We start from the raw sequence: 24,228 nt of genomic DNA on the forward strand, positions 1-24,228 counted from the left end.
CGCGAGCACGCTGTTGCCAAATCGTGATTGTGTCTGACGACGGTGAAAGCGTCGTATTCAAAGATGAATACATTTTTAGATAATTCACGCCGGTCACAGTGAATAGGTCCAGTCACGATTCCAGAGTATTGATAATTAACATTATTCCGCAGCATCAACTTAACTGGTTCGTTAATCAATAATTACCCTAAAGAATCAGTATTTAATCCAATTTTACCGAAAACATTGAGGGAAAATTCGTGAATAGTGATGCTTCCGTATTGCTCTTTGCGCATGCGTGATATAAAAATGCGTAATTTCTGATACTCTTTTCCTTTTCTTAATCGTTTACAATGTTTTTTCCAATCTGGATATTGTATAAAATTTTTGGAAAAGGAAAAATACTGCAAAACAGTAACTTTATTAGCTCCACAAACGCAGTCTTCACTCTGCTTAACTGAATTAAAGCAAATAAGGAAGTACATGTAAGGGAACCATCTTGATCTGCTAGACAAGCTAACACAACCTCGAGAAATCAAAACAAACAACTCTGGAACTAACGGTTGGTTGATGTTTTGTATCTGTTTAAAGTCAAACAGAGAAAGAAAGAGGCTTTCATCATGTCGAATATGGAGAGTATCCTTTGCTATGCAGCCAAACGGTCGATACATTTCCCTAGCAGCAGCTTTAGCTTGTCCTAAAGCTAACAAGCTAACTCTGCTATGCCTCTAAATTCTGTTTAATGATGAAGGAAAACACTGACAGCTGTGTAGATCCCCATACAAATTTGACTTTTACTAGTTTGAGAAAGCATTCATGCACTTACTGACGTAGCTAACTAAATGTCATTAGGCGTATTAGCATATAGTTTGAATAGACTGATACTAACATCCCTTAACTAGCTGTACAGAACACTTGTTCAACCTCAAGTTTGCTGCCAAGGAGCTCCAACGCAACTCAAAGAAATGTGACAAGGAAGAAAAAGCAGAAAAAAACAAAGTGAAGCAGGTTGGCTTGTTAAACTCCAGATTTATTAGAAGTTTGATCAGCTGGGCTACAGCACATGTGCCATGTATACATATATCTCTGTGTTTCTCAGGCTATCCAGAAGGGTAACATGGAGGCAGCCAAGATCCATGCAGAGAACGCCATCCGTCAGAAGCATCAGTCCATTAACTTCTTGAGGATGAGCGCCCGTGTGGATGCGGTGGCTTCCAGGGTCCAGACTGCTGTCACTATGAACCAGGTCAGGATTACAGGTCAACGGTTTGTAGAAGACTCCCACTGCTTACCAGTTGTCAAACAAGTGCCTGCGAAAAACACACATTAATTTCTCAAGACAGCGATGATGGTCATGTCAGATTTCCCACAATAAGATGGTTATATTTTAGAAGGATGCTGAGTTTCCCACTGCCAGGCAGGAGGCCTAGAGGAAGACCAAAGAGGAGGTTTATGGATGTGGTTAATAAAGAGGACATGAAAGTGGTTGGTGTGAGAGAAGAGGATGCAGAGGACAGGGTTAGATGGAGGCAATTGATTCGCTGTGGCGATCCCTGAAGGGAAAAGCCGAAAGGAAAAAAAGAAGAAGAAGAAGAACTAGCTTCATCAAAAGACTGACTTCTTTGCATTCACTTCAATTTATTGTTATTTTTGCAGCACTTACTCGCAACAGAAATCATTTTAGGCACTTCACATAGCAAAGTTAACCTTTATAATATGGTGGTGAGAAACTGTGTCTTCTGAGCAAGCTCTTTGGCTTAGAGTTGAACAAATTGTCATGTAGCATGTCTGACAAAGAGTTTCAACTGTATGAAATCTCAGTGATTTTACAAATTCCTGATGGTATCTCACGTTGTAATGCTCTGTCACATGTTCTGTTACACAGTGAATATTGAAATGAAACTTGAATTTACTTCTACTTTGGCGACATTGGGAAGAAAAAAGAAACAATTACCTTTAACAGGAAGAAACTTCCAGTAAAATCAGGCTCAGGGAGGGCGGCCATCTGCTTCGCATGGTTAGGGTGAAGGTAAAGGGGAGAAATATGGATAACAATGAGAAAAACAAACAATGTGCAAGAGAGCAATACAGACAAAGCCGACTGCAGAAATCATTAACTGTACATCAGGAACATGTAGTTCTGGATCCAGAGACACCTGCAATACAGGGAGAGGGACGACAGAGAGAACAAAACACCAACTAGGGAGAGAGGAGACAGAAAGTTAATGACATGTAATTGTGGCCTATAAATGCATATATCTGTGTATTTTCTGGCTCTATTAGATTGTGAGACTAAAAGGATGAATAGAATTGAGGACAAGAAATGCACAACAAAGCTTCCTAGATGGCTTTAATGTGGGGCTGTTTTACTTCATTGTCAAGGTCCAACATTGTAATTTTTTGAAAAGCAGCAGATTATATAGCGGCAGCCTTTTTATTATTCCAGCTGCCTTCTTGTTAGACTCCTCAGCAAAACCCCCATTGTATTTACTGACGCAGATGCAGTAATTACATGAGTTATACCTGATGGTAGGTAATGGCAAGATATATTTTTTAGATTTGCTGTTTAATTATGTTTAATTTGTAGTTTTTGTTATACTGTATTGTATCTTTACATTTTATCAGAGAGTTTCTGAACAAAAATTCCTGATAGAACTTAATCATATCTGTGATAGACATGGATATGCTTATTGCCACATAATTTACTGTGCATGTAGTGTTTAATATCTATATTTTGAAAAGGGCATTTTATTCCAGAAGGTTAGGAGCTACAGAGTGCATCCATTCTGCAAAAAAAGACCTCACAGACATGCAAACAAAAAGACTCAATTACACAATGTCATTAGATGTGCTTCACACTTTACTCTGTTAGCCTCTCGCTCTTGTGAGAGTGACAGCCTCTTTAAAACTGCTTTGATTCAAGTTCACCGTAGGAGAGGAACCATTTCATATAATAGAGCTTAATAGTGTCTGTAGAAACAGTAGGAGAGCGTGAGAGATACAGCTGAAAAACACATCTTAGCACCTCTGCTGACTGTCTCGTAGAATATTAAATCTGTGACATTATTTATAAACCCGTTTAGCATAGCTTGTAGAAGTAATGCTAGGTTGGTTTTGACAAGATTAATTCTTAATCAGCGTCGTCCTCGAACTATTAGGGATGCTTCCAGGATGAGAGGTAGTCATGACAAAGTATAGTTAAAAAGGTTAAAGTGACACCTAGTGGAAGTATCAGGGTACAGCACTTCAAGCTTTGTAACGTCAACACTATCTCCCTGTCTGATTTATGACCTTGCTTCTTCAATGACTACAAATTAGATTTGTTTAAAAAAAAAAAAAAAAAACAGCTACTGAGATCTAGCCTCAACACTTCATTTCATGTCATTTTTGCCCAGGTGTCTAAATCCATGTCTGGCGTGGTCAAGTCCATGGATGCTACACTGAAAAGCATGAACTTGGAGAAGGTACAAAGAAGAAAAACTCATCCATACATAGGAGACCACAACATTCAGCAAAATGTATTCATTTAGCTTTTATCTATCTAATTTTCTACACAGATCTCTGCATTGATGGACAAGTTTGAGCACCAGTTTGAGACCCTTGACGTGCAGACAGCTCAGATGGAAGACACCATGAGCAGCACCACCACTCTGACAACACCTCAGGTAACAAACACTGCTGTCTCCCAACCAGGGAAAACAGCTGTGCTCTTGTCGCTGCCTGTAAATGAAGAATGGCTCCCATGGTAATCAATTTTTTTCTGTAAAATAGTTTTTTAAAACTGTTATTTACTTGTTCTGCCCTTAGAATGAAGTGGATATGCTGCTGCACGAGATGGCTGATGAAGCAGGGTAAGATATGCAAACACTCTGACAGCACAAATAACAATAATGACAGCAGAAAAAAGCATTAATAAAGAGAAAAGGGAGAACATATTGTGCCATTTGTTTCAAAATATAAAGATAAAACTGGCAAGTAATTCAAGTTGTACCTAAAGCTTTATTTAAAGTGTTTGTAGTTTGGAACTAGAAGCAGTACTCCACCAAGGCTGCTCAGTCGTATCATTTCCAACGGCTGAAATCTAGAAAAATATTGTGGCAGAAATCACAGCAACATAGAATGTGCCCATTTAATATAGATGTACCCACAAACAAAATGACCTCATGCTGAGCACAGGCATGTGTTATGCATGTGTACATTATGTACGAATACCGAATCGCGTGACCTAAATATGTAGCGAGTGATGAGAATTGATGGGACTCAGAAACACCCCCACAATTTAATCACTTGTTTCTTGTATCATTACCGACGGATAAGTCCTGATAAGTCCACAGCAGTTGATTTGTAGTAGAATCACAATCATGTGATCGTCAGCAGGCAGCTGATGTAGTGTTCACTTGTTGTCATGGTTACAGTGATGACATGCTGCTATCTCACAATGATACAGAAATCTTTAACAAATCCTTGGATCCAGACTATAAGCCACATCACTGCCAAAATCCAATGAGGTGGTCCTTGTGTCATTTCTGACCTTCCCTGAAAATTTCTTGAGTAACATTGCTAACAGACAGACGGACAGACAGACCAACGCTGATCGTCACAGAACTCCACCACATTCCTTGGCGGAGTAATAAAGAGAAAAATGAATCAAAGGAGAGCATATCATGCCATTTATCTTAAAATATTAAGATAAAACTTGCAAGCAATACAAATACCTAAAGCTTTATTTAAAGTGTTTGCAGTTTGGAATAAAGGCTGAATTATATACAGGAAGGAAGTTTCTATAACTGACTTCCATTTAAAATCTAGCAACATTTCACTGCTTACAAGGCTGCATTTTAATACAAAAGGTTCTTTACGATCAATACTTGAGTTTTAAAGAAGCTGCTTTGTGTGGCCACAGTGACTTTGCCCCTTTTTTTGTTGATTTTCTCTAACAGATAAGGAACAATCATTGTGAAACTGTTCCTGTTTTTCCCTCCTTCTTTATTTTTAGATTGGATCTTAACCTGGAGCTTCCTCCAGGCCAGACTGCCACACTGGCATCATCCGTGGCATCAACAGAGCAGGTAACGCATTCGCTTTGTCATTATGCTGTTGCTGTTTTTAGTGTTTTGCACCTCACAACAGAATTATCTTTAGCTTCTCATTAGTACACGGGAACTAGTGTCGCTTCAACCACAAGAATTTAAAGTGATGTTTGAGCGGCTCATTATTTGTACACTTGAAAAGTGTCTCTTAAACATTCATAGTTTTAAAACGGTGGCTGTGAGCAGCTTGGATTGTGTGCAGTTCGCAGGTTTAAATACTGACAAGTCCTCCCTCACTGACAAGTGCAGGTTTTTCTTAAGTAGACTTGAAACCTTTAGTAATCCGAGAGGGATTTTCTGTGATCTTTGCCGGTTAATAGTCACTAATCCTTTAATGAAAGAAAGAGATCTGTTGAGTTTTAAAACGCAGTCATTCTGTAAGCTCACAAAACCTCACATTACATTCTAATATCATAGATTTAACATTTTGCTGACTACATTCTGTCTCAATATATTGACTGCATTATCCCTGACTCTGAAATGAAAGAACTTTGTTTCTTTATCACATGTAATATTTCAATTTTAGAAGTGATATTTCTTTTTATGTGGAATATTTCATTAGCAAGTGTGAGATAACTTCACTGCCTCAGTATCAATGCCAGTATTACGTATTACTTTTTCTGTTTTAGTCATATTTTAGCTTGCTTTCTTTTTATTTTGACTAATGCATCACACATATCTTATTGGTTTTCTTTTCAGCACTGCATTGCTTGTGTTGTGAAATTTCATTCTCAGAGCAGTATCTGGCAAAAGGATTTTCCTTTGGGACTAATAAAGTTTTATCTTATTTTAACTTCAGTTTTGGGACAAATGTCCCCAATACCGATTGACCTTTTTTGTCTTTCGTGCTGGCATCAGGATGAGCTCTCCCAGAGGCTGTCCAGACTGCGAGACCAAGTATCATAATGGTGTATACAAGAAAAGAACGAAGAAGAGGAGAAGGAAGGAGACACAGGGGTCGATAAAGAAAAAGTGAAGAGTCGACTAAAAAAAGATGCAATGTGCCTGCAAGCTTTTTGCCCTCCTCTGTGTTCCAGGTTTGTTCTCTTTGGAGAAATGCAATTATTATGCCAGAAAAGAATGTTTACAGTCCAACTACTAACTGCATTGTTCCACAGTATTGTTGATTTGCACACTTTTATGGTACACGTATCTATTCTCATGATGTAGCTCAGCAACAGGACTCTGCTGGTATTTATTTCTAAATTGTCACAGCTGGTGGGAAATAATACTTGTGTATTGTGTACAGCCAATACCTCATTCCAAACTTGTTATGCAGTATGTATAAAATGCAAAGAGCTATTTATTTATTTATTTATTATTTCGTGTAATTGTTTATTGACTGACTGGATATCAATAAGGGCATGCTTTCAGTGTAACTATATTGTCTTTTATGCATGACTGAGGGTGTGGAGACTCCTGCTGCAGTTGTCTTCTCCATCTGTTTTGCTGCCGGTTTTGACTGCAGTGTCGTAACTTAAAGTTATTCTAATTTTTTTTGTATATCTTACTCAGAAAGATGCTCCACAGTAAGTTTACCTTGAGTATTGCTAAGGAGAGAGCTGAAATATGAGTTTTTTTCTTCACGTAACCCCTCTAGCGGCTCACTTGTGAACAAAAGTTTGCAAACACTCATACGGACCACGTGTATCATGGCAGTCTTGAGTTTCCCTGTAGCTCCTGGTTTTCTCTGATGGAATCACTAAAACACATCTATCATGTTGCAGAAAAACAATCGTGCATTTTTTTTTTCTTTTATAGATTTATCATAGGTCTTCTGGAAATATGACAAAATCTGCTGGGGTCAGAAATATCCATACTGAAATGCTCAGATTTAGTGAAATGCACTTTGGCTGTTTTTCCAACAAGCAGGCATTTTTGGTAGCCGCCTGTAAGATCCTGGTTGTATCTTTAATCACTACTCTTGGCAGAATTCGTACAGTTCAACTGCATTTATTGACTTTCTGACACAAACTTGTTTCCTTAGCACAATCAACATGTTCTTGACTCCATTTAAGTCATGATTTTGGAGAGGCCAGTCTTAAATGTTAATTCTAGCCTCATTTGGCCATTTCTTTACTACTTTTGATGTGTTTGGGGTCATTGTCTTGTTGGAACACCAAACTGCATCCAAGATTCAACCTTCTTATTGTAAATTTTAGGTTTTCCTGAACAATGTGAAAGTAATCCTCCTTCGTTTTTCAGAATTGATTTGCACCAGTGCCACCTGCAGCAAAACAACCTCAGACCATAATACTGCCTCCACCGTGCTTGATGATAGGTTTGGTGTCCTTTAGGTTAAAGGTCTCACCTTCTCTCCTCCAAACATACTGCTGGTCATTGTGGCCACTGAAGGACTTTCTTCTTGCATGGCAGTCTCTCAGCTCGTATTGATGTAAAACACACTTGACTGTGGACACTGACAGCAGCCTCTGATTCATTGCAGACCTGCGTTTGATGATTCCTGGTTGACTCTTGACTAGCTTCACCAGTTGTCTCTCAGCAGCAGATGAAAGTTTGTGTTTTCTTCCTGATCATGACAGTGACTCAACTGTACCATGCACTTTATACTAACAAAAAAGGGTTTTGCTTCTTCAGATATCTGCCGAGCTCCTCAGACTTTCTCACTGTAGTGTTTGTGGCTGAGTCTGATGAGGATCAAACGGGCCCTGTTTAATTTGGCGGCTGTGGTCAATCGTAGCACCTAGAAGCGGTGAAAAGGCCATGTCACTAAAATATTTGATCAATTCATGAAGTTGCTGTGTAATTTTAATGCAGCAGATTTTGTCATATTTCTAGAAGATCTATAATAATTATTTGAAGGAACAGGTTGTTGTTGTTTTGTGAGAAAGGCACGTGTGTTTCAATCATTCCATCATAGAAAATTTGGAGTCATTGAAAACTCAAAACTGCTATGGTATACATGGTCTTCACAAGTATTTTTTCTTGTTATATTATTTGAGGACAGGTCTCTCTTGAGAATGAGACCCAGTGTCTCAGTGAGATTACGTGTATAAATAAAGGCTAAATAAAATTTAAAAATGTAAACTTTTGGTGGTAACTGTGTATGCACAGAAAGAAAGACATTAAAAGACAAGTGAACGCGTTGTGCTTGTCCCGTTTGTTTGGTAGTTTTGTGTTCTGGTTGAAGCGTGCACCTCTCCACATGCCTCTGAGTCCCTCCATCTTCCACCCCACCCCTCCTCCTCTCTGTCCTCCAGCAGGGAACAGATGAGAGGTCAAAGGTGTCACCTGTAGAGGAAGCGGTCTTCTGCCGCTCGCATGCCAGAGCCTCATTACAAACACACACAGCTCACTACATCCCTTGTCTCAGCTGGGAGCCATTACAGGTGCTGTCCGACGCACACAAATGTCCATGCATGAACACACCCGCAGCCCTGCAGCTGATGGGAGTTCTCCAGAGTGACACTCGGCCACCTCTGACCCCTTTTGTGTCCTTCCTAATCATCATCAGCACACACTTAACTACATCCACAATCATCATCAGTGGCCCCAGACTGACACAAGTCTCTATTTTGCCTATTACCAGACACTTTGATGAGCTCGCTGTCTGCAGTGCGTTTGAGCACGCACACGCTCCTCTCAGTTGTTCCTATTTGCTGCCGACCCCAGTGATCCAGCAGCTGTCAGTCATTTCTGCCTTGAGTTAAATCATCTGAAATTAAAATTCCTCATCCCTTTGCAGCAGGAGACACACAATCTATCTGATCCATTTTTCTTAAAGTCTATTTTTAACCCCCAGTGGTCATCTCTTCTCTTTCAACATGATTAAAGCAGGGAGGGTCTGCCACGGCTTATTTTCCTCTCGGCTGTGTGCATCCCAGCATGTGTGCAGGGATGCGTCCACCAGATGTGCAGGAGACGGCTCCTGTATAGCGCTGCTGTGTGAGGGGGAAATCCTGTGTTTGTGTATCTATGTGTGTGTCAGGTGTTGATACCTTGTGGCTTTCCCCTCCAGCGCCATCAACACCTCCATGTTCTGGTTCCTAGAGGAGCAGGACTTGTTGACAGGCGAGGGATCCGGCGGCCTGGTGGTCTTGTCCCCATGGCCGAACCGTCTGCTTCTGCATTAAAACGGGGTACGTTTTTTTTCCCTACCGAGCTGCACATGCTGGCTCAGGGAAAAAGCTGTAATTACAACAAGGGGGATTGGTTGGACCTTCAAGTGATTCACACACAGGATGTGAAACAGTGTGTTCAGACAGTTAGTCATGAGCTGGGATTCAGCAGGAAAAGATCCATGCCGCTAAAACCCCAGATTTTATCTTGAGAATAAAACCTGCACTAATTTATGACTCCATAACTTCTGGATTGGTTCCTAATAACTTCCAAGAAGTTTACAGGAAATAACTATTTAATGGGGTGCTTGTTATAGCGGAAAAAAGAAGAACTAGACATACCTACACATCACACAGTTGAGCAAATATGAAAAAGGTAAACAAATATGTTTGCAAATCAGAGCCAAAAATAATTAGATTAGTAAACTGACAGTAAAATATTTGGAGCTGTTAAAATTTTTTTTTTTTTCCAGAAATTCCCAAGAAAGAAAATGCATGATCTGGTTGAAGCTTCTCACATGAGATGATTTACTGCTGTAAGATAATTGTAAACTGCATAACTTTTGACTTTTAGGTTTTATTTTGCTATATTTTCATGTTTAATAATTGATTAATCAAAAATATTAGGCAGTTTAATTGATGGTGAGCCTTGATTTTACTTAAATTCAGCAGAAATCCCTGTTTTCCTGTTTAAATACACATAAATGCACAATTGTTCCCAAGAAACATCTGACTAAAGCTTCAAGAGCTTAAAATCTAAAAATTTTATGCTATCAAACGTTTCATAAATGTCTCGGTGCTGCATATTTATAGAATATAATGTGTTTAAAGTTATGTAAGTGTTCAAAAAAAGGGAGGGGGGGTTAAATGAATGAGCATGTAGAATTTTATATAAAGCACATAATATTTCACAAGCACAAGTTTTTGTTGTTTCTGTCTTTTGTTGCATCTCTTTTCAAATTGTTTGAAGATCAAATTTAACCCTCCTTTGTGAGTGTAGACACTAAAAAGACACATTATCTATTTAAAGTGGCTTTAGAAGTGGAAAACGTTCACACAGTGAAGCAGCACGCCGTCTTTCTCCTCCTCTACTCAGCTTGTCTCCCTTTTACCTCTCAGCTTCCCATTTGAAATATTCAATTACCATCCCTGAAGGGTCAGGTCAAACACAGGAAGCCGACCTGATTGGTTCTACTCGGATATCGATGGGCATGTGTGACCAATCGCTGCTGCCCAGGGCTTTCCCCAGTTTCCATCTGCTGCTGCTGAGTGTGTGTGTGTGTGTCTAATCGTTCCAGACCGAGCCTTTCCCCAGTTTCCACTCACCTCTTGACCATTGTATCCTGTCAGATGTGTTAACGCTGCTTTTAATCAGTTTTACTGTCTGACACACACACTAACACACACACTAACGCAGCTGGTCCTGTCCATCGCTGCTCTCCAGAGCACGCTTCATTAAGATTTAACCAATCTCCTGCTCACACCCTCACTGAGGAGTGTCACACACCTGATCCCACCACTCCTCTCCTCACCCTGTTAACCCCCCTCAACTTAACCCTCACCTCACCCCGTCACCCACCCCGATATCTCTTACAGCTAAACAGCCCGTGAACGTGGACATGTAGTCGTGTCTGCCAATCTTTGTTTCCACACATATGAGTGCAGTATGTGTGCCATGCTTGCTTTATCGGGGTTTTAACTCGTCACCTCACAAAGAGGAAGTGCTGCTTCAGGCTAAATCAAACAAATTAGAACTCTCATTGCATCCATGTGTTGCAGAACAATAACAACACTTCATGCCATTTCTTCTTTTCTCTGGTGTACCTTATTTAGCAAAGCTGGGCATGACAAAAAAGAATCATTTAATCACACAGCCTTTGTGTGGATTGACTTGAAATTTGGCAAAGATATTCTTGTTGTCTGTTTGTTTTTCTGGGCTGCACAGTGTTTCAGTGGTTAGCCCTGTCGCGTTGCAGCTAGAAGATCCCCAGTTGCATCTCGGCCTTCCCTTCTTTCTGCATGGAGTTTGCATGTTCTCCCTGTGCATGCATGGGTTATTTCCGGGTACTCTGGCTTCCTCCCACAGTCCACAAACATGCTGAGGTTAAGTAGTAACTCTAAGTTGTCCACAGGTGTAAACAGGGCCAGAGTGGGACTCATTTTCAGCCCTGGACTTTCATACCTCAGACCGGCCCACTTTAGATCACGACCTATTACTATTAAAATCATGTAACTCTAGCCTTGCATGCTCAGTCCACAATAACGCACTGTTCTGCAAAGTCTTGTAATTCAGTGTGTTTTTCTAAAATATTTTGAGACTGGAAGTGGTCATCAGCAAGTGTGGAGCCAAACAGAGTATGGTGCATAGACTGTATATATTTTTTTCCCGTGAGTTTTCATGGTCATAATGAGAGATCAGGTGGCTGATCTTAAAATAAATCAATATTGAATTTTTTATAGAGTTAAAGTTTTGGAAAGCCAGGGGGCGGGATTACTTTATTTACAGTCTGGTCTGGAATGATTAACAGGTCCTATGGAGGAGGCAGCTCAGACTCTGTTCTCCTTGTTTGGATTAATTCTGATATAATAACTGTTGGGTTATTTATCGGTGAAACAGCAGAACATCTTCCAAAAACAGTTTTTCTGCCTGTTGGCTTGTTTTAACCCGTTTTCTACCTTCGGCTGATCCTACTAGCAGACACTGAAAGGTCTCTGATTGTTCGGTAAGTGTTTATTTTCTTTTCGGTGCCGCTTTTAATGCACTTCATATCAGTGGTGTAGTGGTCCCTGGAGAAGTGGGTATACTCTTAATTTTCACCTTTTTTTTTTAATTAGTCCAGAAAAACGCCCTGTTTTAGAAACAGTGACATAGAAGACTACTCTATTCAATTTTTTCAGTCATTTCTACTTGCCCACTATTATAAAATTATCAGGACTTGATTAGGAGCAGTTTGTAGTTATTACTGGTCACACAAGCAAACTGGATTAATGTAACATGTATTTATCATGAGGCAAACATGGTGTTTCAGTTACTTTTGAACATTTATTTAAATAAAATACTTCAAATATGAAGTTGACAGTGCATCCTTGTTCATATTTCATCATGAATAAAACCTCAATATTGTTTTAGGTCGAATCTTAAACTACCTGTTCCCATTCTTGTGTTTTTACTTACTTTAAAATCAACTACCAGCCTAGAGGTTTTCCCACATTATCCCAATCTAGCTAGCTTCAGACTTACGTTAGAATAACGTTAGCCTTTCAAAACGTTAGTCAGACTCGGCCCGACACTCAGTTTAACCCGTTGCGCTTCAGTTACGCTTCAGTGTCCCGCCCGCGGACGTCGCGGACGACGCTGAAGTTAGCTTCCGATTCAGCAGCTTCCGATTCGGCACTTAAGGGAAAAGTTAAGGGGAAATGAAATGAACGTGCGGTGCGACAGTTTATCCACTGATTATCTGTTTTTTTTTCCCGACACTTCTTGACGTGTAAACATTTTAGACATTTGGGTAAGACATTAACTATGCCTGACAAGAGCTATTGTATTAGTAAAATTTGTATTGTATTTGTGAAAACGTTTAAGGGGATATTTCACCATTTTTGCTTTATAACCAGTCCTTATTAGACCAGGTCCAGATTGAAAACCATTGTACCTACACTCCTCAAATCTGTACTCGACTATTCTACAGAGCCTGAAAATTCATAAAAACAGTCTCTGATTTGTGAAAACTTTATTCTATTTGTGGAAATGCGATAAAGGCACATTTTACTGTTTTTTCAGCATATAGACCACATTAGACCAGGTCCAGGTCGAGAACCGCTACACTTAGACTCTTCAAATCTGGACTGAATTATTCTACAGAGCCTGAAAATTCATAAAAACACAGTCTCTGATTTGTGAAAACTTTATTCTATTTGTGAAAAGGCAATAAAGGCACATTTTACTGTTATTTTTTCTCATCCAGACCCCATTAGACCAGGTCCAAGTCGAGAACTGCTGCACTTAGACTCTTCAAATCTGGACTGAATTATTCTACAGAGCCTGTAGATTCATAAAAACATAGTCTCTGATTTGTGAAAACTTTATTCTATTTGTGAAATTGCAATAAAGGCACATTTTACAGTTTTTTCAGCATATACACACGTGGACAAAATTGTTGGTACCCCTCAGTTAAAGAAGGAAAAACCCACAATTCTCACTGAAATCACTTGAAACTCACAAAAGTAACAATAAATAAAAATTTATTGAAAATTAAATAATCAAAATCAGCCATCACTTTTGAATTGTTGATTAACATAATTATTTAAAAAAACAAACTAATGAAATAGGGCTGGACAAAAATGATGGTACTCATAACTTAATATTTTGTTGCACAACCTTTTGAGGCAATCACTGCAATTAAACGATTTCTGTATTTGTCAATGAGCATTCTGCAGCTGTCAACAGGTATTTTGGCCCACTCCTCATGAGCAAACAGCTCCAGTTGTCTCAGGTTTGATGGGTGTCTTCTCCAAATGGCATGTTTCAGCTCCTTCCACATATGTTCAATGGGATTCAGATCTGGGCTCATAGAAGGCCACTTTAGAATAGTCCAACGCTTTTCTCTCAGCCATTCTTGGGTGTTTTTGGCTGTGTGTTTTGGATGGTTGTCCTGTTGGAAGACCCATGACCTGCGACTGAGACCAAGCTTTCTGACACTAGGCAGCACATTTCTCTCCAGAATGCCTTGATAGTCTTCAGATTTCATCTTACCTTGCACACTTTCAAGACACCCTGTGCCAGATGCAGCAAAGCAGCCCCAAAACATTACTGAGCCTCCTCCATGTTTCACCGTAGGGACAGTGTTCTTTTCTTCGTATGCTTGGTTTTTGAGTCTATGAACATAGAGTTGATGTGCCTTACCAAAAAGCTCCAGTTTGGTCTCATCTGTCCAAAGGACATTCTCCCAGAAGCTTTGTGGCTTGTCAACATGCATTTTTGCAAATTCCAGTCTCGCTTCTTTATGAGTTTTTTTCAGCAGTGGTGTCCTCCTTGGTTGTCTCCCATGAAGTCCACTTTGGCTCAAACAATGACGAATGGTGCGATCTGACACTGATGTACCTTGGCCTTGGAGTTCACCTTTAATTTCTTTGGAGGTTGCTCTGGGCTCTTTGCATACAATTCCAACGATCCGTCTCTTCAATTTGTCATCAATTTTCCTCTTGCGGCCACGTCCAGGGAGGTTGGCTACTGTCCCGTGGGTCTTGAACTTCTGAATAATATGAGCCACTGTTGTCACAGGAACTTCAAGCTGTTTAGAGATGGTCTTATAGCCTTTACCTTTAAGATGTTTGTCTATAATTTTTTTTCGGATGTCCTGGGACAATTCTCTCCTTCGCTTTCTGTTGTCCATGTTCAGTGTGGTACACACCTTTTCACCAAACAGCAGGGTGACTACTTGTCTCCCTTTAAATAGGCAGAGTGACTGATTATGAGTTTGGAAACACCTGTGATGTCAATTAAATGACACACCTGAGTTAATCATGTCACTCTGGTCAAATAGTTTTCAATCTTTTATAGAGGTACCATCATTTTTGTCCAGGCCTGTTTCATTAGTTTGTTTTTTTTAAATAATTATGTTAATCAACAATTCAAAAGTAATGGCTGTTTTTGATTATTTAATTTTCAATAAATTTTTATTTATTGTTACTTTTGTGAGTTTCAAGTGATTTCAGTGAGAATCGTGGGTTTTTCCTTCTTTAACTGAGGGGTACCAACAATTTTGTCCACGTGTGTAGACCACATTAGACCAGGTCCAGGTCGAGAACCGCTACACTTAGACTCTTCAAATCTGGACTGAATTATTCTACAGAGTCTGTAGATTCATAAAAACATAGTCTCTGATTTGTGAAAACTTTATTCTATTTGTGAAAATGCAATAAAGGCACATTTTACTGTTTTTTCAGCATATAGACCACATTAGACCAGGTCCAGGTCGAGAACCGCTACACTTAGACTCTTCAAATCTGGACCAAATTATTCTACAGAGCCTGTAGATTCATAAAAACATAGTGTCTGATTTGTGAAAACTTTAGTCTATTTGTGAAAATGCAATAAAGGCACATTTTACTGTTTTTTTCTCATCCAGACCACATTAGACCAGGTCCAGGTCGAGAACCGCTACACTTAGACTCTTCAAATCTGGACCAAATTATTCTACAGAGCCTGTAGATTCATAAAAACATAGTGTCTGATTTGTGAAAACTTTAGTCTATTTGTGAAAATGCAATAAAGGCACATTTTACTGTTTTTTTCTCATCCAGACCACATTAGACCAGGTCCAGGTCGAGAACCGCTACACTTAGACTCTTCAAATCTGGACTGAATTATTCTACAGAGTCTGTAGATTCATAAAAAACTTATTTCTACATTTTTTCTTTTTTTTTGCTCATGTGTAATCGTAACTGTAAACTCATAATTGGAAACTATATCTACATTGAGATGCTGTATATAATATTAAAAAAACGAACCAAACAGAAGATTTGATAAACATTTTTTTAATAAACAGAACCAAAAGAACATGAACTATGAAAATGAACTATAAATGAACAACACATTATTTCTTTAAAAACAATTCTAAAATGCCCAACAAACGTTCCTTCCTTGCTCTGCTCTCTGTCTCTCTCGCCTCTCTCTCTCTCCTATCCTCCCTGGCCCGGCTCTCCATCCATTCTCTCCACTCTGTCTCTCTTTCTCTTCTCTCTTCTCTCTCTTCTGCTCGTCTTCTGTTCTCTTTCTGCTCTGCTCTCCTCTCTCGTTTCTCCTCCCTCTCCTCTGCTCTCCTTTCTCTTTCCTCCTCTCGCTCCTCCATGTCCCTCAAAAACTCCAGCATGTCAGCCTTTCTCCGTCTCTTCCTTCTGTCGCCTTCCGGAGGAGAGACAGCTGCTGCCACAGGTTCTGCCATGGCTGAGGTGATGAGGACTGGTGGGGCTATACTGGGCCTTTGCCCCATCACCTCATCCATGGCCTGATACCATTTCCACGAGGCAGCAGTTTTCTCTCCTCCTTCTGTGCTGACCCCTGTCCTCGGTGCCTTCAGTTCCTACCACACAGCACAGAGGTTATCTGTTAATGATCATAGAGGATACAGCCATGGCCATAAGTTTGGACACCGCATGACTTACTATGTCTGTTTTGATGTCTATTACAGAACATAACTAATATTTTTTGACAGCACCAGTTTAATTAGTCAACAAATCAACAAGGGATATAATATTATCAATAAATTCCAACAATTGGAACAACTTTGTTCCCAAAACATAATATTAGAAGAAAATAACAAAAAAATGCAGTACTTTCACAACCGAATTTGGTAAGAATAACAAAATGACACCAAACTCTTTTGATGTTTTTTTTAAATATGAAACTTAATATAGTTCTCAGGAGTTGTGTACTGTATTGTAAGTGACAATTTTGTGATATTTTCTAAGATTCACAAGCGTCATGGTAGTTGTGTCCAAACTTATGGCCATGGCTGTACTTAACTCCACGTAAAAGGCATTTGATGGGTTTAGCTCCTGATCCTTATTGCACTTTCTGCAGTCAGGGTGTTCTGGGTACATTGATGCATGTGTTGTGGGAGTGCCCACAGGTACAAAGGTTTTGGGTTGAAGTTATGGATAAAATGTCTGCTTTGATAGGGAGGAAACTACCACTGGAACTGGCGCTGCTTCTCTTAAATGATGACTCCAGGTTCAAGATCACTGAGGTACAACGTAAACTCTGGCTAGCTGGTATGACTGCAGCAAAAAAATTATAGTTTTAAAGTGGCTTCCACCACACCAGTTATCAATTAAACGTTGGCTACAAGCTCTCCTCGAGGTGGTCTACCTGGAGTGGTCATCAGCTCGCATCAATAATTCTGAGCCACGAACATTGAAGATGTGGGAAAAAGCTGTAGAGGATGTCAAAACGTTGTTGTCATGACTTCTGAGGCTCATTTGTGGCAATTTTATGTTTGGTTTTGTAGTTCCTAATGAATTAGCCGTTAGCTTGACGCTCGACGATTCCACTCCTACTAATCCACAACGAAAAAATCCACAGAACGTCTTGAATCGTTTAAAGGTTTACTTAAAACAAAAATGTAGTACAAAATTATTTCCACAGTTAATAGAAGCAGGAATCGATCCACAAAAGAGAGGTCAAAAAACTGTGTGGCTCCACTCTCCTTTAGCCTGACTGAACTGCTGTGTGTGTGACCACCTGGCCCAAAACTCTGATCTCACGTTATGAATCTACCAAAATAAAGTAGTGCAGCCACAAACAGATAAGATTATCGACAACTTGACTGACAACAACTTGCTCCAAAAAGCCACAAATGCAATATGAATGAGATTTTTGAATGTTTTTAGCTTAACTCAATTATCAATCATTCTGTCATTATAAGACATTTTAACCATTAACTTATCTTACTGAAATTATGAGGTGTGTATTTCTTAACTTCTAAATCACTGAATGTCAATGTCCAACATAAAATAAACTGCATTTAGGCTCCTACAGGTTTATAATCCTGTTTTCTATTCTGTTTACTTTATGTACTTATTTTTTCTCCAACCGTCTTGATCTTGATTTTGTAAACATTCCTATGTCGTCTTGTGTGCTCCGCGGGGGGTGGGGTGGGGTAGGGTGAAAGGGTTTTTTTTTTTTGTGTGTGTGTTTAGTGCGTCTGGTTTGTATCTCTGTTGTTATTACTGTTTAAAAGTTAATAAAAAGTTGATTACAAAAAAAAAAAAGAAGCTCCAGAGGATGAATATCACACATTTACGTTGGAAATAAATGTCCTTTAATAGGACATTGTCATGAAAAAGTTGGATTTCCGTTTAATGATGTTCAAATCTTTGAGTGTTTTGTTAATGTTGGTTTATAAATGTTTTCTGACACTCGGCCCCAAAGATTAAAACCTTTTGTGGCTCACAAGCTGCAACAATTCACACATTATCAACTGTCTTTCTGACGAAACTAAGATAAAAAAAATGAAAAACTATCTGATTCCTGCATCATGAATGTAAATCTTTTTGGTTTTTGTGACAGTAAACTGAATATATTTGGGTTTGACATTTTACAAACCAAAACAAGAAATTAATTACTGGAGAAAACAATCAACAGATTAATTTAAACCTCTTGACTAATCCAATTTATTATTTGGTTTTTAAGAGACTAATTGACAATTAAAATAACTTTGTCCACTAAAACTAATAAATACAGCCATGGCCATAAGTTTGGACATAAGTACCATGACGCTTGTGAATCTTAGAAAATACCACAAAATTGTCACTTACAATACAGTACACAACTCCTGAGAACTATATTAAGTTTCATATTTAAAACAAACATCAAAAGAGTTTGGTGTCATTTTGTTATTCTTACCAAATTCGGTTGTGAAAGTACTGCATTTTTTTGTTATTTTCTTCTAATATTATGTTTTGGGAACAAAGTTGTTCCAATTGTTGGAATTTATTGATATATTATATCCCTTGTTGATTTGTTGACTAATTAAACTGGTGCTGTCAAAAAATATTAGTTATGTTCTGTAATAGACATCAAAACAGACATAGTAAGTCATGCTGTGTCCAAACTTATGGCCATGGCTGTAGAAGGAACAGTTTTAAATCCTGCAGTCCCACGACAACAAGAATAAAGTTTGTCAACAAAAACTAAATCTGCTGGTGGATTCCATTAAATTCCTAATAAATGATAATAAAGTGTGATACTAAAGGTTTGTGGTGCTAAAAATCTCAAAGTAAAGATATCAAGTTGAACATCTGGATGGAGGCTGATAAAAGTTGAACTCCCTTCATTTCTCTGGAGCCGACTCCATGGATTTTAGGGATGCTGGTTAAAGACCTGCTCTTCTAGTCGTCTTCTTTCTCGTCGCTGTAAAAAGTCACTCCGTCCTCGCCGACTTCAAGACCTCTTTGTGACAACTTGTTCTGCCTCTGACCTTGTGGAAACTCAAGAAACTCGGGAAAACCTGACGAGACTCGAGAAACTCGTTGGGACTCGAGTCTTGTCAGGTAGGGGAAGGTATGGTGGGTAGTGGGGGGAGGTGGAGGAGTAGTGGGGGGAGGCTGCCACCCACCTCCCCTCCTAGTCTCTGCCCTGACTCCACTCAGACTCCGCCTTAGCTCCACCCATGTGGTCACTTTATTACGAACAAAAACTATGATGTCAAAGGGACGACAAAATTTTTCTTTTTTTGTCTGATCTGTAGCTCAGTGAGTTAAAGGTTTGCCTATGGAGCTGCAGGTTGCTGATTCAAGACCAGACCCTTCTTAAATTTTATCAAAATCCTGACAAAAATAACCAAAGAAAAGTCCCAGTGGTGGGTCTTGGACCTATGACCTTCCACTTGGTAGTCTCTCTTCTTATCCCCCTGAGCTACTTGCTCAGATACTAATTCTTCTTTTTTGCACATTTATCATCTATTTTTTGTCGTTTGAGTTTTTTTTTTTTAACTTGTGTCTCGTCTCGACCGTTTTTCTCAAGAGGTTGAACTTCAGCCTTTGTGCTGGAGGGTTGGACCCTCAGTTCCAAGACTTTCCAAAGCCTCCAGACCTCCCGAGTCTGAGCTAGACCATTTTCAGGGGTGCTTGAGCACCCCTTAGTTTTTTTAAGCACCCCTAGAATTATTGGGCGTTATTTATTTATGTTTATAATAAATGCTGAAATAATTATTAACAGTGTTATTTATTTTACCGTTTCAAACCCAATGTAAAATATGGCAAAGTTCTCCCTAATTTGACCCCCCCCCCCTTTTTGGATAATGGTTTGATCCATTAAGAGAGCGCAAGTTCCCCTCTACTCTGCTGCTGCGCTGAATGCTGCTCCCACCCCTGTGTGCGTGTGATGGATCGGGCAGAGAGATTGACAGGCTAGCCAACAGAGCCAGCAACTGCAGGTGACTGCAACATTTACTTGGTATTTATATACTCTGAAGTGAACTCACAAGTTTGTCCATGAAATCTGCATTTATAAGCCTGAGTTGTCTAAACAAACAATCCAGCTAGCTAGCTTGCCTTCTAGCTAGCGAATTTTCCTCGTTTAGCCTCGCAAATCACAAAATGAAGGAAGCAATGCTTATGCCAAACATGAAGGTGAAAAAAAGGCTATTTTAATTTCACACAAATCTTAGTGCCAAGCCAACCAGGTCCTTGAGGCAAAGTCTGTATTCAAGCAAAGAAAAAAAAACATCAATAAATGGACTTTTATCAATGGCACTTGTTTACCCTATAGAATCAGTTGTTTCCTGAAGGCCAGTGGGAGAGACCAATCAAACCTGATCCCAAATGAAAATCAATGGGTCATCTAAGAGAATGACTGAGCTCTGTTATGAATGCAGAAGAGCTGGGTGAGCCGTCGCTTAACATTGGTCAGATGTGCGCTGATTCTCTTTGATTCTCTTCACTGAACAGTAAAGTTTGTGGAGATTAGAAGGTAACATTAGTTTGATCAATGCTTTCAACTAGCAGACTTTATCTGGAAAGCAGTTTTCTGAAATGAGCTCTTAGTAAATCTGTCCACAGTCAAACCAAGAACACAGAAAGAGGAAATGTTTGAAGAAACAACTTGATGTTTTCAATTTAGACTAGAAAACACTTTAAGACCTTTATCTGTTTTTGCTCTTTTTGATCGTTTTATTGTCTCTTCTTTTTAATTTGATCTTCTAAAGTCTAACTGGTGTCTTTTCAAATGTTTTGTATTTAGTTTGATTCTTCTTAAATGTTTAGTTTTGCTCTTTTCTCACCTTTTGTTCTTTTCTAATGTCGGATTTGAATTGCTGATTTTGAAATGTTTTGTCTTTTTAATGTTTAATTGTGTTTTTAAGTGTTTTATCGGCTTGTTTGAAAAATTTCCTTTTCGTTCTAAATGCTTAATTTTTCAATTAATTCTTTAAGGTTTTGCTTTTTAAATGTTTATCACCTTTTAATGTTTAATTTTCTTTTTAAATGCTTCAATGTATTCAGTTTAATTCCTATTTAAAGTTTTGTTTTGAAGATTACATTTTTTAATTAAACATTTAATTTTTTAATGTTGTCTTTTATAGGTTTAATAATCTAATTAAATGTTTTGTATTTTTGAATGTTTAATACTCTTATTTGATTTTATTTTTAAATGTTTATCTAAAATATTTCATCTTTAATGTCTAATATTTGTTGAAATGTTTAATTTCATAATTACATGTTTTATATCTTCTGTTTAATTATCTAATTCAATATTTTGTCAGTTTAATTGTATTTGTTTTATTTTATAAATGTTTTATCCATTTGATTTAATTGCTTTTAATGTAGTTTATTTCTTTAATCTTTTTTCTGTCAAGATTTTAACCCCAACCTTAAAAATGAAACAAATCCTTAAATCACAATGAAAATACTTCTTTTGTCACAATCATGAGTTAGTCAGTTATTGAGTTTATAAATTCAACTTTATTTGTTTAGCACCTTTCACACAGAAGACAAAACTAAACAAGTAAAGAGAAAAATAAACAATGCTTAAAACTCAAAAACATATTTAAAAAAGATTTAACATGGTAACAAAATACGTTGTGTCCAGGGGATGGAGGGAGTTTATTGACGTCTTCTTGGGCTCACACAGTAAATCATTTAAAACAGAAATTTGATAGTCTAAGGAAACTGGAAACTTCAGAGCAACAGAAAAACCAACAATATCTCCAGTTTTCTCCTTTAATGAGTCGACTCTTCTTGTGCTTTCAGACCAAAGAACTACAGACTCTTCACAACCTGCTCAAACTCTTGGTACAGGACCTCACCACACGGGTCAAGAAGGTTTCCTTCTCATTTCTACTGACGCTCACCTTCTCCTGCTGAAACGGCTGACAAATGTTTCTGCTGTTCTATAGTCTGGTCTCCAGAACTTCCTAAAAACTCTCAAAGTCTCTTCTGCTGCAGAAGGTTGCTTTGTGGAACTGTTCCAGAAAACCTCACTAAACCACATGGAGGGGCCTCAGTCATCGAAATGAAACCGTACAAAAACCAAACTAGCACAACCCAAACGCTAAAGTCTCCTGCAGCCTACCAGAGAAGCTCTTTAAACAGAGAATCAGGACAGGGACTATTACCTTCTGGACAACCAACATTGGTTCACAAACAAGAATACAGAATGTGTCTGACCAAAAACCTCTAAAGCAGGGGTGTCAAACTTTGTTCCTGGAGGGCTGCTATCCTGCATGTTTTAGATGTTTCCCTCTTCCAACACACCTGATTCAAATGATCAACTAATCATCAAGCTCAGCAGAAGCCTGATAACGAGCCTGATCATTTGAATCAGGTGTGTTGGAAGAGGGAAACATCTAAAACATGCAGGATAGCAGCCCTCCAGGAACAAAGTTTGACACCCCTGCTCTAAAGACTCACTACAGCCAAGATAAAGACACAACTCAGCTGCACCAAATACACTAATCACTGCACCCATTAGCACCATGTGCTAACTGTGGCTAAAGAACCACATTTACCAAGAGAACTATCCAGTACAAAGCCCTGAAACTCACCAAGAAACACATTAAAGACAATTTTACTGCTGGAAGCTGAAAGCCAACACCTAAAGAACAAACTAAAGCAACAGAACCAAACCCGGTTCAGTGAAGAGAAGCAGAGGAAATGTTTGACTGCAGACATAAAGCAGGAAGACACTGAGCTGCTCAGGTGTTCCTGATAACACCAAGCAGCCACCTGGACAGCCAATAGGAACACAGCTTACTGGAATTTCAGAGGGCTGGCTTAGTGAAGTAAATTTAGTTTAAAGTTGAAGCAGAAAGTTAACAAAGGAAGTTGAAAACCACTTTCTGACACCTGAAATCTCCGAGTTTTCACACAAAGAACACCTGAACATCTCAAACTGGTTCCATAGTAGAACCTTCACTGTAAAAACGTCATCGTATGGTGTGTTACTCAAAAAATATTACAACACAGCTGTCTAGGGTCGCTGAGCAGCGACACAAAAACAGGACAAAGGCTGGTTTTCAGGGGATTAGGCAGCTATTTATTTGAAAGAGTAAGTTTACAACAACACAACATGTGAGCAGAAAAATCACAAAGTCTGTCTTTAGTTCAGCTGAAAATCTTAGTTTTTGTCTTTGTTATTGACCAAACCTTTCAGGAAGTAGATGAAGAATAATTAAAGCTCTCATGTAGAAGTCCATCTTATTTTGGATCCTTGTGGAGAGTTTAATCTTAGAGTTTGTAAAGCTGTTGAGTTTTTAGAGCCACATGGATTGTTTTGACATTTAATAACCGAGTCCTGAAATAAAATTACAGTTGTGGATTTCTGCCATTTAGTCTGGACTAAACAAATAACAGCAGCATAAATCTCAAACGTCTTTATGAAGAGTCTGGATTGAGGTTTCTCACTTGATAATGATCAAAACATGAAATTTAGGTTGGTTTAAAAGGAATATTCCACCTTAAATCTTTGAATGTTGACCTAAAAGGTTGGTTTCAGGAAGTATTCCACCTACAAGGTCCTCACACATCAACCTTAAAGGAACATTCCACCAAAAATCCCTGGACATGCACCTAAAATGTTGGTTTAACTGAGTATTCCATCCAAAATCCTCAAAGAGACCTGAGGGGCAGGTTAAAATGAATATTCCACCTAAAACCTCAACTATAGACCCGAAAGAATGGCTTAGAAAAAATCCTTCAATGTAGACTAAAAAAGTTAGTATGGAGGAATATTCCACCTGAAATGTAGACCTGAGAAGTTGGTTTTGGAAGAATATACCATCCTAAACATCCTTACATGTAGACCTAAAAACGGTTTGGAAGAAAAATCCACCTAAAATCCTCCAATGTAAACCTAAAAGATGAGTTTAACGGTATATTCTACCTAAAAATGACTACTGTAGACCTTGGAGGTTGGTCTGATGGTAGATTCCATCCAACATCCTTGAACAGAAAGTTAAAAAGTTTGTTCAAAGGAATATTCTACCTAAAATCCTTCAATGTAGACCAAAAAAAATCTTGGTGTAAAGGAGTAATGCACCTTAAATGTAGACCTAACGGATGGTTTGGAGTAATATTCTGCT

At 38.7% G+C, this 24,228-nt stretch overlaps 1 protein-coding gene across 1 annotated transcript; it reads left to right on the forward strand.

The window, feature by feature from the left end:
- The first annotated feature begins 445 nt into the window (after positions 1-445).
- LOC110958569 (charged multivesicular body protein 1b-1-like) lies at positions 446-8,176 on the forward strand. Its single transcript, XM_022205163.2, has 8 exons — positions 446-615; positions 890-987; positions 1,079-1,225; positions 3,375-3,443; positions 3,537-3,644; positions 3,787-3,830; positions 4,976-5,048; positions 5,928-8,176. Exons 1-8 carry the CDS (start codon positions 600-602, stop codon positions 5,973-5,975), a joined length of 603 nt encoding a protein of 200 aa, XP_022060855.1. The 5' UTR covers positions 446-599; the 3' UTR covers positions 5,976-8,176.
- Positions 8,177-24,228: the final 16,052 nt, after the last annotated feature.

The sequence above is a fragment of the Acanthochromis polyacanthus genome, chromosome 10, assembly GCF_021347895.1.
Source record: "Acanthochromis polyacanthus isolate Apoly-LR-REF ecotype Palm Island chromosome 10, KAUST_Apoly_ChrSc, whole genome shotgun sequence".
Taxonomy (NCBI): domain Eukaryota; kingdom Metazoa; phylum Chordata; class Actinopteri; family Pomacentridae; genus Acanthochromis; species Acanthochromis polyacanthus.

Coding starts and splice junctions, on each gene's coding strand:
- LOC110958569 (XM_022205163.2), top strand. Junction 3,831..4,975: donor GAGATGGCTGATGAAGCAGG/GTAAGATATGCA, acceptor CTTTATTTTTAG/ATTGGATCTTAACCTGGAGC. Junction 5,049..5,927: donor CCGTGGCATCAACAGAGCAG/GTAACGCATTCG, acceptor TGCTGGCATCAG/GATGAGCTCTCCCAGAGGCT.